We start from the raw sequence: 15,908 nt of genomic DNA, 5'->3' as shown, positions 1-15,908 counted from the left end.
AGAAATTTTTTTTTTTTAAATGATAGTTATGTGCTGGGGATCGTAGGTAGTTGTTATTTCCTTCTCTTTCTTTCTTTCTTTCTTTCTTTCTTTCTTTCTCTCTCTCTCTCTCTCTCTCTCTCTCTCTCTTTCTTTCTTTATCTATCTATCCTTGGCTGTGCTGGGCCTTCGCCTCTGTGCGAGGGCTTTCTCTAGTTGCAGCAAGCGGGGGCCACTCTTCATCGCGGTGCGCGGGCCTCCCACTATCGCGGCCTCTCTTGTTGCGGAGCAGGGGCTCCAGACACGCAGGCTCAGTAATTGTGGCTCACGGGCCCAGTTGCCCCGCGGCATGTGGGATCCTCCCAGACCAGGGTTCGAACCCGTGTCCCCTGCATTAGCAGGCAGATTCTCAACCACTGCGCCACCAGGGAAGCCCTAGAAATTGTTTTTTAGAGACCTTCCTACTACCATATTTGTACCTGTTTTATGCATGTTTTATAGGATTTAATTTTTTCAACATTTACTATTTCCAGTCATTTAGAAAACTGAATTTACTTTTTCCCCTGTATTATTGTTAGATTCAATTCAAATACTCTAAGTTTAAAAAATGGGTGAAAAAAGCAATCTGAAAAGCATCCACAATTCACATTATTTTTAGGGTCACAGCATTTACCTGTCACTTAATAGCCTCAGCGCTCAGGTTACTAGTTTTATATTTAATTTAAATTACATTTTTAATTCCCATTAAAAGTCTTTCCCTTAGAGTTCTGTGTTGTAAGCCTTAAAAAACTGATTTCTCTTAGCTATGCCTGCACTAATATCTTCAATGGCCCTGAATATTTAATATTAATATATTAAGATAATGAATATTTAAGAAAAAAGGCTGAATGCTTTCAAGGTCCCCTGGGGGAATTTTGATTTGGGGGGGTAAAAAAAAAAAGCGTGGTCCCATTGCGCCCTCTAGTGGTGGGAAAATCAGAGCCCTTGGGGGCTTTCCGGACACGGCCATTTCAAAAGCTCATGCCTCCTTTATTGCCTCTTAATTTAATGGGATCAATTAGGTGTAAAAGTTCTCTTTGAATCACTTTGTGTTTAGGAGTCCTTCTCCAAGGAAGGGATGTTTAGCTGAGATTCCATGGATGTTCTGGGGTACTAGGGGACCATGGGGGTGGTGTGTGGGTACAGATATTTCAGGGGGCAGCGACCATCTGGAAGTGGGTTGGGTAACTGATGTCCACAGGTTTGAGGCACTGTTTGGGCCCGGGAGGGTGGTTGGGAGCCAAGACCTAGGCTGAAGCCCAGAGGATAACGGATGTCGGGGGAGGGTTATTGGACAGGGGTCCCCAGGAAAACCCATCAGGACATTTGAACCTTCACATTGAGATTTGAATGTATTAATAGAGCATGAGGCCCAGAAACACACCTGTTTTCCAGAGAACAAGCTCCCCTTGTTACTGTCTGATGGGGAAGTGGAACAAAGCTATCGATTAAAGATTAACTATATCAGGAAATGTATACACAAAATTGGACTCAATACACCCACCAGACTTTGGAAAAACATTATCAAAATATTTTGCTTCTTGCTAATTTGGGAAGCTGACTACTTCAGGGGAATAACTTTAAATATTTATACTTGAAATATTTTAAACAGATTACTGCTTTGGAATAAGACAACGAAAGCATTTTAGACTGATTTTTCAGAAAGAGCCTAAGAGACAAATGATTGAAGAAAACATTTGCCACTGCTTACAGCTTTAAAGTGTGTCCTCCATAAGTGATTCTTGGCTCTAATGAAGGAGAAAGGTCTGGAATTTATTTATAAGTCCTTAGAATCTTTGGAAAATTTTAAGGTTTTTTTTGCCACCAACAATTTGTCAGCACTCAAGTGTGCCTGTCGTTTTAGTAAGTTTTTTACTGGATCAGTGAAGCTGGACAGTTTGTTTGCTTTTAGCTGGCTTTCAGGGATGAGTTTTAAATTGTTGGTAGTAAGAATGCACTTAGGGCTCCTTCAAGTTCTTCTTGGGTTGAAGAATGGTTCTTTAGAAAGCGTTTTGTGAAAAACTCTTTATAATTCATTTTTTTTCTCCCCAGGTGATGTGCAAAGTGGATTTTTGTAGATCGGAAAGTATCCACAGTTTCATTTCTTGCAAATGTTGACTAGTCAGAAATATCTATTGTGTATCTCCTCCGTAACTGGCACCCTGCTAGTTTTATATTACGTATGATTTGAGCTTAGCTCTAAAAACCAACCTTCATGGCAATGTTGAAATTCTTAGAATTGTGCCAGAGTTCCTCGTGGGCTCAAATAATGTTTCCATATCAGGATTTATCCAACGGAAATCTACCCTGGAACATGGCCTCTTGGAGAGGCTTCTGCATTAAGTGCTGTATCAGTGGGCAGCGTGAAGCTGGTGACCCATCAGCCGGGCATTGGTGGACCTTGTCCATTAGATGGACTTATCCACAGGGGCTGGGATTTTTCTGCTCGAGAAGCCTGAGGCGGAAAGTCCAGTGTAAAAGCTGCAGTCCAGATGTGGGCAGAGAGAGAAAGGCTTTCCCATTTTACTTCCTGTCCATCCAGCAAGCTCCCTTTCCCAAACCTCGGCACTGTGTCTGCCCCATTTTTCATACAAACCTGATTATCTGCAGCTTCAGAAGTCTTGGGAGCAAGTCCCTACAAGCCTGGTGATGGTCAAAGGGGGGAGTGTTGAGAGGCTACGTAGGGTCTGCTTGCCCAAACCAACTCCGTGGTTTAGGCAGAGCGGGTCCAGGAGGCTCCTAGAGAAGAGACTGGATCTTACAGTACACGAAGGTCAGGGATTAAGGAGCCTTTTTTTCCTTTTTAACACTTTTCTGCTTTTCTGATTTTTCTCATTCTTTGAATGTGTAAAGATGGGGAATGACCTCATTTCTAGGAAAAAACCTCTTAATTGCCCATCTCTCCCCACCCTCACATGTAATTGCTAAAGCTCTTGGCATATACCCACATTTCCAATGGAGACCACTATGTAAAGATTCCTCATATTGACCATATCAAGTGAAATATCACCAAATCTTGAGAGAGAAAATGAGACTTTGGGGAAGGAGATAAAAAACATAAAACCATGCTTTGGGTGCATGATTAGTTTACTCTTTCGTAGTTTAATATTGAAATGTTAAATGCATGAAACAGTAGTAATGATAGAGCGATTATGTGAAACAGTCTTCAGTATTATGTTTAAAGAAATGTAGTTAATTTTTTTACTGAAGTATAGTTGATTTACAGTGTTGTGTTACTTTCAAGTGTACAGCAAAGTGATTCAGTTATCCATATATATATATATATATATATACACTCTTTTTTATATTCTTTTCCATTATGGTTTATCTCAGGATATTGAATATAGTTCCCTGTGCTCTATAGTAGGACCTTGTTGTTTATCCATTCTATATAGAATAGTTTGCATCAGCTAATCCCAAGCTCCCACTCCATCCTTCCCCCAAATGTAGTCTACTTTATTTTTTTATTTTCTTTTTATTGAAATACAGTTGATTTACAATGTTGTGTTCATTTCTGCTGTACAGCAAAGTGACTCAGTTATACATATACATATTTTTTTCCATTACACTTTATCATAGGATATTGAATATAGTTCCCTGTGCTCTACAGTAGGACCTTGTTGTTCATCCATTCTATATAGAATAGTTTGCATCAACTAACCCCAGACTCCCCCTCCATTCCTCCCCCAAATGTAGTCTACTTTCAGTTGACACATACGTTCTTTTAACGTTCCAGGTATATGTCTCGTGGGGCAGAGGAGAGTCAGTGTTCGCATCTTCTTCTTAGGAAAACCAGGCCTTTTCAGGGTTCTGGTTGTGTATTTCCTCCCCCTCTCCTCTCCTCTGCACGGGTGGCAATATTTCTGCCATAATGTCAAGCTGCATGGTGTGGATGAAGCCCAATGGGGACTCATCCCAGAGCTTTTCCATGACCCTGTGACACTAATCGGAGTCTTCCCACCACTTTCCCAGCAGTATTGGTATTCAGGAAATGGGCCTGCAGATGTCTGATTGTTGCTGGGCTCAAGGAATTGGACTTGTGGAATTTTTGGCTCAGTCCTGAAGTCACCCATTGACTGTGACCCGTCATCTGAAATAGTTTCCCCATCACTGAATGCTTGGTGAGCTCTGGCTCCAAATGTGAATACTTTCGTTCCATCAATTATTTGCAGTTTTGCTTGGAAATGGAAATCTCAAGGCACCAGATGACGGAAGGGGAGAGCTGATTCAGTATCATGTCCTGCCCACACTGTCTCTCCCTGTGGCTTCTTTGGCCAGTGGTGGTATGTTAGCCAGTCTCCGTGGTGCCCACAGGGCTTTGGATTGGGAAAGGGAGGCCTGGGATCCCCTCCTGCCCAGCAACCATATTTTACTCCGTTTTAAAGCTTTTAGGCTACGTAGATAGAATCCTACCTCACCCTAAGTCCATGTGATGCTACTGGGTATTTCATCATCCAGTTACCAACTTTAATTGAGTCCAAAGTTCGTGCCAAACGCCGAATGAATAAAAATATCCCTGCCTTTAAGTACTTACTTCCAAGAGACGGACACCCAACTGCAGAATCTCTGCAATCAACATCCCTTGTTGGGTGCGTTCAGCTTTCTGATGGATGAACAAGCACATGTAGATGGCTCTGCCCAACAAGTTGGTCCCCCGTCGAGAGGGGGCTCAGGTCTCGGGCAGCATCTTTCCTTGGGCATCAGCACACTGTGAAGATCCATGATGATATTATTTTATTTTTATCTTTTATTTTTATTTTTTTTGGCCGTTCGGGTCTTAGCGGCACACGGGATCTTCGTTGCAGTGCACGGGCTTCTCTCTAGTTGTGGCGCGCGGGGTTCTATGTAGCTGTGGCGTGCAGGCTCCAGGGTGCGTGGGCTCTGTAGTTGTGGCACGCGGGCTTAGTTGCCCCGCGGCATGTGGGATCTTAGTTCCCCGACCAGGGATCGAACCCACGTCCCCTTCATTGGAAGGCGGATTCTTTACCACTGGACCACCAGGGAAGTCCCGATGATCATATTATTATTATTATTTTTTGAATTTTAGAATTTTATTTATTTTTTATACAGCAAGTTCTTATTACTCATCTATTTTATACATATTAGTGTATACATGTCAATCCCAATCTCCCAATTCATCCAGCACTACCCGCCCCCCAACACTTTCCCCCCTAGGTGTCCATATGTTTGTTCTCTACATCTGTGTCTCTATTTCTGCCCTGAAAACCGGTTCATCTGTACCATTTTTCTAGCTTCCACATACATGCGTTAATATATGATATTTGTTCTTCTCTTTCTGACTTACTTCACACTGTATGACAGTCTCTAGATCCATCCATGTCTCTACAAATGACCCAATTTCGTTCCTTTTTATGGCTGAGTAATATTCCATTGTATATATGTACCACATCTTCTTTATCCATTCGTCTGTCGATGGGCATTTAGGTTGCTTCCATGACCTGGCTGTTGTAAATAGTGCTGCAATGAACATTGGGGTGCATGTGTCTTTTTGAATTATGGTTTTCTCTGGGTATATGCCCAGTAGTGGGATTGCTGGGTCATATGGTAATTCTATTTTTAGTTTTTTAAGGAACCGCCATACTGTTCTCCACAGTGGCTGTATCAATTTACATTCCCACCAGCAGTGCAAGACGGTTCCCTTTTCTCCACACCCTCTCCAGCATTTGTTGTTTGTAGATTTTCTGATGATGCCCATTCTAACTGGTGTGAGGTGATACCTCATTGTAGTTTTGATTTGCATTTCTCTAATAATTAGTGATGTTGAGCAGCTCTTCATGTGCTTCTTGGCCATCGGTATGTCTTCTTTGGAGAAATGTCTGTTTAGGTCTTCTGCCCATTTTTGGATTGGGTTGTTTGTTTTTTTAATATTGAGCTGCATGAGCTGTTTATATATTTTGGAGATTAATCCTTTGTCTGTTGATTTCGTTTGCAAATATTTTCTCCCATTCTGAGGGTTGTCTTTTTGTCTTGTTTGTAGTCTCCTTTGCTTTGCAAAAGCTTTTAAGTTTCATTAGGTCCCATTTGTTTATTTTTGTTTTTATTTCCATTACTCTAGGAGGTGGATCAAAAAAGATCTTGCTGTGATTTATGTCAAAGAATGTTCTTCCTATGTTTTCCTCTAAGAGTTTTATAGTGTCCGGTCTTACATTTGGGTCTCTAATCCATTTTGAGTTTATTTTTGTGTATGGTGTTAGGGAGTGTCCTAATTTCATTCTTTTACATGTAGCTGTCCAGTTTTCCCAGCACCACTTATTGAAGAGACTGTGTTTTCTCCATTGTATATCCTTGCCTCCTTTGTCATAGATTAGTTGACCATAGGTGTGTCGGTGTATCTCTGGGCTTTCTTTCCTGTTCCATTGATCTATATTTCTGTTTTGTGCCAGTACCATATTGTCTTGATTACTGTAGCTTTGTAGTGTAGTCTGAAGTCAGGGAGTCTGATTCCTCCAGCTCTGTTTTTTTCCCTCAAGACTGCTTTGGCTATTCGGGGTCTTTTGTTTCTCCATACAAATTTTAAGACTTTTTTGTTCTAGTTCTGTAAAAAATGCCACTGGTAATTTGATAGGGATTGCATTGAATCTATAGATTGCCTTGGGTAGTATAGTCATCTTCACAATATTGATTCTTCCAATCCAGGAACACGGTATATCTCTCCATCTGTTTGTGTCATCTTTGATTTCTTTCATCAGTGTCTTATAGTTTTCTGAGTACAGGTCTTTTACCTCCTTAGGTAGGTTTATTCCTAGGTATTTTATTCTTTTTGTTGCAATGGTGAATGGGATTGTTTCCTTAATTTCTCCTTCTGATCTTTCGTCGTTAGTGTATAGCAATGCAAGAGATTTCTGTGCATTAATTTTGTATCCTGCAACTTTACCAAATTCATTGATTAGCTCTAGTAGTTTTCTGGTGGCATCTTTAGGATTCTCTGTTTATAGTATCATGTCATCTGCAAACAGTGGCAGTTTTACTTCTTCTTTTCCAATTTGTATTCCTTTTATTTCTTTTTCTTCTCTGATTGCCGTGGCTAGGACTTCCAAAACTATGTTGAATAACAGTGGTGAGAGTGGACATCTTTGTGTTGTTCCTAATCTTAGAGGAAATGCTTTCAGTTTTTCGCCATTGAGAATGATGTTTGCTGTGGGTTTGTCGTATATGGCCTTTATTATGTTGAGGTAGGTTCCTTCTATGCCCACTTTCTGGAGAGTTTTTATCATAAATGAGTGTTGAATTTTTTCAAAAGCTTTTTCTGCTTCTACTGAGATGATCATATGGTTTTTATTCTTCAATTTGTTAATATGGTGTATCACATTGATTGATTTGCATATATTGAAGAATCCTTGCATTCCTGGGATAAATCCCACTTGATCATGGTGTATGATCCTTTTAATGTGTTGTTGGATTCTGTTTGCTGGTATTTTGTTGAGTATTTTTGCATCTGTATTCATTAGTGATATTGGTCTGTAATTTTCTTTTTTGGTAGTATCTTTGTCTGGTTTTGGTATCAGGGTGATGGGGGCCTCACAGAATGAGGTTAGGAGTGTTCCTTCCTCTGCAATTTTTTGGAAGAGTTTGAGAAGGATGAGTGTTAGCTCTTCTCTAAATGTTTGCTAGAATTCACTTGTGAAGCCTTGTGGTCCTGGACTTTTGTTTGTTGGAAGATTTTTAATCACAGTTTCAATTTCATTACTTGTGATTGGTCTGTTCATATTTTCTATTTCTTCCTGGTTCAGTCTTGGAAGGTTATACCTTTCTAAGAATTTGTCCATTTCTTCCAGGTTGTCCATTTTATTGGCATAGGGTTGCCTGTAGTAGTCTCTTAGGATGCTTTGCATTTCTGTGGTGTCTGTTGTAACTTCTCCTTTTTCATTTCTAATTTTATTGATTTGAGTCCTCTCCCTTTTTTCCTGATGAGTCTGGCAAATGGTTTATCAGTTTTGTTTATCTTCTCAAAGAACCAGCTTTTAGTTTTATTGATCTTTGCTATTGTTTTCTTTGTTTCTATTTCATATATTTCTGCTCTGACGTTTATGATTTCTTTCCTTCTACTAACTTTGGGCTTTGTTTGTTCTTCTTTCTCTAGTTCCTTTAGGTGTAAGGTTAGATTGTTTATTTGAGATTTTTCTTGTTTCTTGAGGTAGGCTTATATTGGTATAAACTTCCCTCTTAGAACTGCTTTTGCTGCATCCCATAGGTTTTGGATCATCGTGTTTTTGTTGTAATTTGTCTCTAGGTATTTTTTGATTTCCTCTTTGATTTCTTCAGTGATCTCTTGGTTATTTAGTAACGTATTGTTTAGCCTCCATGTGTTTGTGTTTTTTACTTTTTGTTCCCTGTGATTGATTTATAATCTCAAAGTGTTGTGGTCAGAAAAGATGCTTGACATGATTTCAATTTTCTTAAATTTACTGAACCTTGATTTGTGACCTAAGATTGATCTATCCTGGAGAATGTTCCGTGTGCACTTGAGAAGAAAGTGTAATCTGCTATTTTTGGATGGAATGTTCTATAAATATCAATTAAATCTATCTGGTCTATTTTGTCATTTAAAGCTTGTGTTTCCTTATTAATTTTCTGTTTGGATGATCTGTCCATTGGTGTAAGTGAGGTATTAAAGTCTCCACATTACTGTTTACTGTCGATTTCCTCTTTTATAGCTGTTAGCATTTGCCTTATGTATTGAGATGCTCCTATGTTGGGTGCATATATATTTATAATTGTTATATCTTCTTCTTGGATTGATCCCTTGATCATTATGTAGTGTCCTTCCTTGTCTCTTGTAACATTCTTTATTTTAAAGTCTATTTTATCTGATATGAGTATTGCTACTCCAGCTTCCTTTTGATTTCCATTTGCATGGAATATCTTTTTCCATCCCCTCACTTTCAGTCTGTATGTGTCCCTGGGTCTGAAGTGGGTGTCTTGTAGACAGCATATATATGGGTCTTGTTTTTGTATCCATGCAGCGAGCCTGCATCTTTTGGTTGGAGCATTTAATCCATTCATGTTTAAGGTAATTATCGATATGTATGTTCCTATTACCATTTTCTTAATTGTTATGGGTTTGTTTTTGTATGTCCTTTTTTTCTCGTGTTTCCGACTTAGAGAAGTTCCTTTAGCATTTGTTGTAGAGCTGGTTTGGTGGTGCTTTTAAGAATTCTCTTACATTTTGCTTTTCTGTAAAGCTTTTGATTTCTCCATTGAATCTGAATGAGATCCTTGCCGGGTAGAGTAATCTTGGTTGTAGGTTCTTCCCTTTCATCACTTTAAATATATCATGCCACTCCCTTCTGGCTTGTAGAGTTTCTGCTGAGAAATGAGCTGTTAACCTTATGGGAGTTCCCTTGTATGTTATTTGCCTTTTTTCCCTTGCTGCTTTCAATAATTTTTCTTTGTCTTTAACTTTTGTCAGTTTGGTTACTATGTGTCTTGGCGTGTTTCTCCTTGAGTTTATCTCCTGGGACTCTCTGCGCTTCCTGGACTTGGGTGGCTATTTCCTTTCCCATGTTAGGGAAGTTTTCAACTATAATCTCTTCAAATATTTTCTCGGGTCCTTTCTCTGTCTCTTCTCCTTCTGGGACCCTTATAATGCAAATGTTGTTGTGTTTAATGTTGTCCCAGAGGTCTCTTAGGCTGTCTTCATTTCTTTTCATTCTTTTTTTTTATTCTGTTCTGTGGCAGTGAATTCCACCATTCTGTCTTCCAGGTCACTTATCCGTTCTTCTGCCTCAGTTATTCTGTTATTGATTCCTTCTAGTGTATTTTTCATTTCAGTTATTGTATTATTCATCTCTGTTTTTTTGTTCTTTAATTATTCTAGGTGTTTGTTCTTTAATTCTTCTAGGTCTTTGTTAAACATTTCTTGCATCTTCTCGATCTTTGCCTCCATTCTTTTTCCGAGGTCCTGGATCATCTTCACTATCATTATTCTGAATTATTTTTCTGGAAGGGTTCCTATCTCCACTTCATTTAGTTGTTTTTCTGGGGTTTTATCTTGTTCCTTTATCTGGTACATAGCCCTCTGCCTTTTCATCTTGTCTATCTTTCTGTGAATGTGGTTTTTGTTCCACAGGCTGCAGGATTGTAGTTCTTCTAGCTTCTTCTGTCTGCCCTCTGGTGGATGAGGCTATCTCGATCATATTATTTTAAAATAATATTAAAAATAATTATTAATAATAATAAAATAATTATTTTTTAATTATTTGAAAAAATAATTCAAAATTTGACTAAAAGATAGCGATCCCATGTTGGCTATTGAAACAAGCATAATAGGCCTGTGACAGTAAGATTTTTGAAGACTGCTTACTCTAGATATATTTTGTGTTAATTTCAGTTTTTGTTGTTGTTAATGATGTTATCCTATATTATCCTTAGAACCTTCACACTATTTCGACCTCACCATCCTGCGGGCTTTATCGGTATTTGGATTTTTGACTAAGATTTGAAGGGGACTATATTCTAGCATTGGATTTCCATCATGAACTTGTTTCTACAGGTATTTTAAGAGGAGGGGAAATAATTGGGTATTACAAAAAAAAACTCTTTTATTCCCACATTTTATGGATTTTTTTTTAAAAAAAGGTATGCCCTTCTCTAGATAATAGATGATGCAAAATTTGTAAGTTGCTCCATGCATGAAAGTCTATTTCATGCCTAATTTAGAATGGCTAATTCTGATGCCAAGATTATTCTCCATGGCTGTATTCGTTCGTCTTTATAGCATTGTGTTTTTTTCTCCTCAAATTCTGAATTTCATAATTTGAGGATATAGTGATAGTCACTTCCACGGTTGGTATATACACTTTTTTTTAAATTAGTACAGTACACTGCACTGACGTTCACGTGTTGATGAATAAAACCATTAGATGCAGTTGCCTCAGAACATTTTGGGTGGTATTGTACAAGCTTCTCTTTCTCATCCTCCACTTTAAGTTCTTGCTGCTGTGGTAACAGTGGTTGTGGATCTCACTTGGGCCGCCATGTCGTCTTGGACCTTGCCTCCAGCACATCACGGGAAAGAGATGACTAAGGGGTCCTGTTTCTCGGTGATTTTAACTCTGTACATTCAGCCTTGAACCCCAGCGCACGAGTGGTCACAACTGCGGAGTCTGGCTTAGAAAGGACCGGCATGAAAAGCCTTTGCATGATGTGCCCAGCTCTTTGCTTTTCCTGTAACCCTCGTGGAGATTTGCTGAAAACTTGGAAGAAGAATTGGGCCCACGTGCAGCGTGTGCTGTTTGCCAGCTAATTGTATAGCTGACTGAATGCTTATCCTGTCTGTTTGCTCTACTCTGGTGCCCAGAATAGCCTTGGACGGGGTACGGGATATTAGATTATTCATGTGCACTTTTGTCTGAACAAAAGATTAGGAAACAAAAAAAAATATGTGCGAGATGGCAAGAGCCATGTCCACGGGGGAGTCACTTCCTCTTTAGCTACTTAATTTCAAAACTCTTGGGATACGGAGCTTGCTTAAGTGTTCCGGTGACATTTGGGAAAGAATGTGGCCCTGTGGTGAAAGCCAGGACTGGGAATTCAGATTTCTGAATTCTGTTCCCAGGAGCACGCAGGGGTCACCCAGTGACATGTGATGCATCAGTGAAGCATCGGAATCCTAATTTCCCTATCTGTGAAATGGACATAAAAGGGGCTAACTCGATGTGGGTGAACTATTTAATATTTGCTGGGAACCAGCTTGCTCTAGTGACCTAGAAGAAACACAGACGGAGGTAGAGGTTGACCTCATTTCTATTTGTGGCTTTAGTGCTGACTCAATGAGAAACTTGTAGAAATCAGCTAATCTGGCTCTGGGTCTCCATGCAGTCCGCGATGAAAATGAGAATTATAAAATCTTATCTGCACTGGGTCTCCTAGTGATACTGCCAATATTAACTAAGTACTAAAAATATGCCACCAAATGAGTTAGGAAGCTTTTCTGCTGATGTGCCTTTCGTATTTCCTTCCCATCTCATGCCAGGTTATTTGAGGATACTCAGTTCAGTGTTCACATTTTTTAGCCAGCAGTTCAATTCTATTTTGGGTAGAATTTTCCCACATCTGAATCAAGGGAGGAGGTTGATATGATGTCAGCGTACAATCCGTCTCCAGCGCCAGGATTTTGTGCGTTTGTATCTGCTGTTATTTTAGGTTAAGAATGAATGTATTTAAGTAGCTTTACATTTGAACAAGTCTTGGTCTGAGAATGTTTTTCTTTCCCGGGCCTCAGGGAGTACAAGCCAGTGTTCTGTGTCAAGTCCTATGCTGGGCTCTGGGGAATATTAGCATCTGTTCTTCCTGGTTGATCCCTGGATGCAGCTGGTCCAAAGGGCTGGGCCAAACTGCAGGGCTTAACTTTCTTTACTCCATTTAGTATCTGATGGTCTCCTCTAGAGTTTGAAATAATCTCTTTCCCATTTATTCACACACTGTTTCTGGCTTCCTGCCTTTTACACTTCCAGTGACTCCCACGATCTGTGGAGGCCCAGTGGTTCGAGACCCAAGTTCAGAACCAAGTTTCTGCATTTCAGAAAATGCAACAGACGCACAATTCACCAGCAAGTTCTGGGACTGGCTGAGTGGTTTGGAAAGAAGGATGACTTTGGAAGTTTGGGTTCTGTGTCCTTTCATTTATGCAATGTTGAACAACTTTAAGTAACTCTTGGTAATGTGCTATTTGGGGTGGTAAATGTTTATGTGATGTAATGTATAGCTTGTCAGTTTATTTTTTACTTTGAACTAACATAACTGTAGGGAAAGTAAGGAATCCTGTCTGTAATCTCCGACATGCCTTCTGTTTTTGAAAATTGGCTAAAGATGCGTACTTAATCTACCCAATTTATATTGTGAGGTTGCACCGAAGTCCACATACTGTGAAGAGAATAGGTTTTCTTGAATTCCTGTCCTGATTTGGGGCTGTTTCGTACTGGCAAAAAGTGTGGCCATCTTCCTCAATATCCTTAATCAGGCCACTGGGTCACGGATGCTTGCAGAGGAAACTATTTCTTCTTCTTAGTGTCTTGTGCTCACATGGCCTAGATCTCCATTCTCTGACATCCAGCCTGAATTGTCTTTGCCTGTCTCTTCACACGTTCATTTTCCTTTCTTCCTTCACGGGCCATCTCAAAGCCAGAATCACAGTCTTTCTGAATTGCAGCCACGTGTGTGGACCCTAAATAATATTCATTATGTTAAGAATAAATTTTATTTATTTTTGCTCCACGAGGGCAGAGACCGTAATTAAACCTCGAGTCTACCTTTGCAAAAAAAAACCCAGTTTTTTAAGAGATGCTTATGAAAACCCATCGTCAGACTGTTGATTGCACAGAAAAGTCTCAGCATCTTGTGCTGAAACTGCCACCGTGAGCTCTGCCTACACACCTCCTAAAGGGGAGCCTTGACTGATGTCTGCTCACAGAATCTCAGCGCTGTGTCTGCCGACAACAAGAAGATTCCACTCATCAAATGAGGTTGTAAGCCATTCAGTGAAAAAAATCCCCAGCTATCCGTGATTTTATTTCCCCAACAAATTACTTAGCCTTTAGAATATAGTACATAGAAAGCACTGGGCCAGGGATCACATATGAACATCCCTGCCCTCAAAAGAGCTAAAGAAAGAGCAGAGAAAAGTCTCTGAGATGGGACGTAGGTGGCAGCATCTTTTTTCAGATGCTCGTGGTAGGCTGGCTGCTGGATGACGCTGAGTGAGGCTGGTTTCTCCTTCCACCTGCCCTTGGTCTGACTTGCTCCTTCGTCCTCTGCAGGGAGAAAGAGGTCTCCCAGGGTTACAAGGTGTCATCGGGTTCCCGGGAATGCAAGGACCTGAGGGGCCGCAGGGACCACCAGGACAGAAGGTGAGCTTGGCTGTCGTGGGTGCAGGGGGTCGTGGGAGTGGACTTAAGATGATCTGTGTTGCTTTTGTGATGAGTGGTCATCGTGGCATGTCTGTCTGTTCCAGGGTGACACCGGAGAACCAGGACTGCCGGGAACTAAAGGGACAAGAGTGAGTACGGTTGTCATTAAGTTGGTAATGACTGTGGGTGGGATCTGATACAGCGGTGCTTCCAGGGGGAGGGCTCTTCACCCTCCCCACCCCCAGACAATCCCGAGGGGCACCCTGTCCCCTCCTTCCTCTGCGCCCCCCTCCCTCTGCCTCTGTCCTCGGAGCTCAGACAGCGCGTGTCCTGGGCACGAGGGCCCCGGATGGGTGGAACCCGCGTCCTCGACCTGCAGCCCTGTCCCTGGAGCTGCTCACTTCTTGTCCTTTGTACACGTGCTTTCTCTCCTCTCTCCTTCCTCAAGGACTCCTGCAGGCGTATTTAATTGGGGGAGGGGGGATGACACGCCTACAGGTCTTTGAAGAAAGATGTCTTCATTTAATGTGAAAATTGGTAACGTGTTCAGAGCTACACTTCCTCTTCCTTCTTCAGAGTCTGCTTTCTTTGCTACTCCCGTTCCTGGGACATGCAAGCAGGGAGACCTTTGAAAGTAGAAAAATAGGAAGACACTGTAAAATGTAAACATTTTAATTCTGTTATTGTTACTTAGTGGAAAGGGAAGTGTGCCCGGTAACCTGCCTTCCTGGGTCTTTAGGGCAGAAGATAGGGGATAACATTGTAACTGTCTGGGATGGAGAATATCTGGATTTCAGCCAGAAATAACTTTGATTTTCTTCCCTCAATGAACTGATTTATGCCATACACTCTACTTCCCAATTCTTTGAGATTTTAATGTAAATTTATCCATCTATCTATCTATCTACCACCTAGAAATTACAAAGGATGAAATGAGGGCAGAGTTATTTTGTGGGTGTGCAGCCTTGATTTTAGAAGTATTTAATTGTCAGCTTTTGATGATGAAGAGTTGCTACTGAAACGCCAGGCCGTCTGGCTCCCTGGGCTAGGCCCTAAGATGCCTCCCTCTCTGCTTAGGGTCGATGTTCCAAATGTCAATAATTAGGGTCCGACATCCTCAGCCAGGGGGATGCAAGTGGAAGGAAATGATGTTCTCCCACACTCAATGAAAACTTTTTCATCTCCATCCTTACAGGGACCCCCAGGAGCATCTGGTTACCCTGGAAACCCAGGACTTCCTGTATGTATATAAAGGGCACCTGCTTCCTTTATAAGACGTTTGATGTGGGTTATGGCAACATAAGTGATTTTTCTGATTTGGCTACTTGTTCACCTTGTTATTTGCAGGGCATTCCTGGCCAAGATGGTCCTCCGGGTCCCCCAGGTATCCCAGGATGCAACGGGACGAAGGTAAATTTAGAACCGGGAGCCTCCCCGCTTGGCGCGCGTTTATCTAACTTTGCACCTGGAGAAGTCAGGCAGAGTTGTCCCGTGAACACAGTTTTAATTGCCACAGTTGGAAAGTTCCTCGTCTTACACCTTTCTTTATTTGGTGAGGAAACACAGTTTTCCCACGTTTAATGTTCAGGAAAGACATCATTGTGCCTTTCTATTTAGTAGACTTTTATTCTAAAATTGCCTTAACCACTAAATTTCTCACCTATAATCTATTACTAAAGCAAATAAGAAAATGCTATTATTAATTCTTGTCTCTATTAATTAAATTCTCAAATATTATATTTCTTCTATCATGAAGCAGCACTGAGCAATATAGCTTGTAACAATTTTTAGAAAATGATTTTCACACAATAATGAAGCATGCCTGAAGGGTAGGATGGGGTACGGATGGGAGCACGGCCCTTGAGAGTGACTGTCTGCTGTCCCCCCAGGTGAGAGAGGGCCTCTGGGGGCCTCCGGGTTTGCCTGGATTTCGCTGGAAATCCCGTGAGTATTGGGCTGTTATGTAAGAATGTTCTTCGGTGCTAAATTTCTCTCTTCTCATTCCATTGCCTTTTCTTTTCC

The 15,908-nt window shown here is 40.9% G+C and overlaps 1 protein-coding gene across 1 annotated transcript in view; it reads left to right on the top strand.

Annotated features, from left to right (window-relative positions):
• COL4A1 (collagen type IV alpha 1 chain) overlaps positions 1-15,908 on the top strand; it is a 147,828-nt gene that overhangs the window by 77,678 nt on the left and 54,242 nt on the right. Inside the window, 6 exon segments of the mRNA XM_036831174.1 lie at positions 13,797-13,886; positions 13,991-14,035; positions 15,082-15,126; positions 15,234-15,296; positions 15,776-15,814; positions 15,816-15,830. Of these exon segments, the coding sequence (XP_036687069.1) occupies positions 13,797-13,886; positions 13,991-14,035; positions 15,082-15,126; positions 15,234-15,296; positions 15,776-15,814; positions 15,816-15,830 (297 nt within the window).

Source organism: Balaenoptera musculus, chromosome 18, assembly GCF_009873245.2.
Source record: "Balaenoptera musculus isolate JJ_BM4_2016_0621 chromosome 18, mBalMus1.pri.v3, whole genome shotgun sequence".
NCBI classification, from domain to species: Eukaryota; Metazoa; Chordata; class Mammalia; order Artiodactyla; family Balaenopteridae; genus Balaenoptera; species Balaenoptera musculus.
Note: the sequence above shows the minus strand (reverse complement) of the source record. Positions and strands in the feature narration are given on the sequence as shown.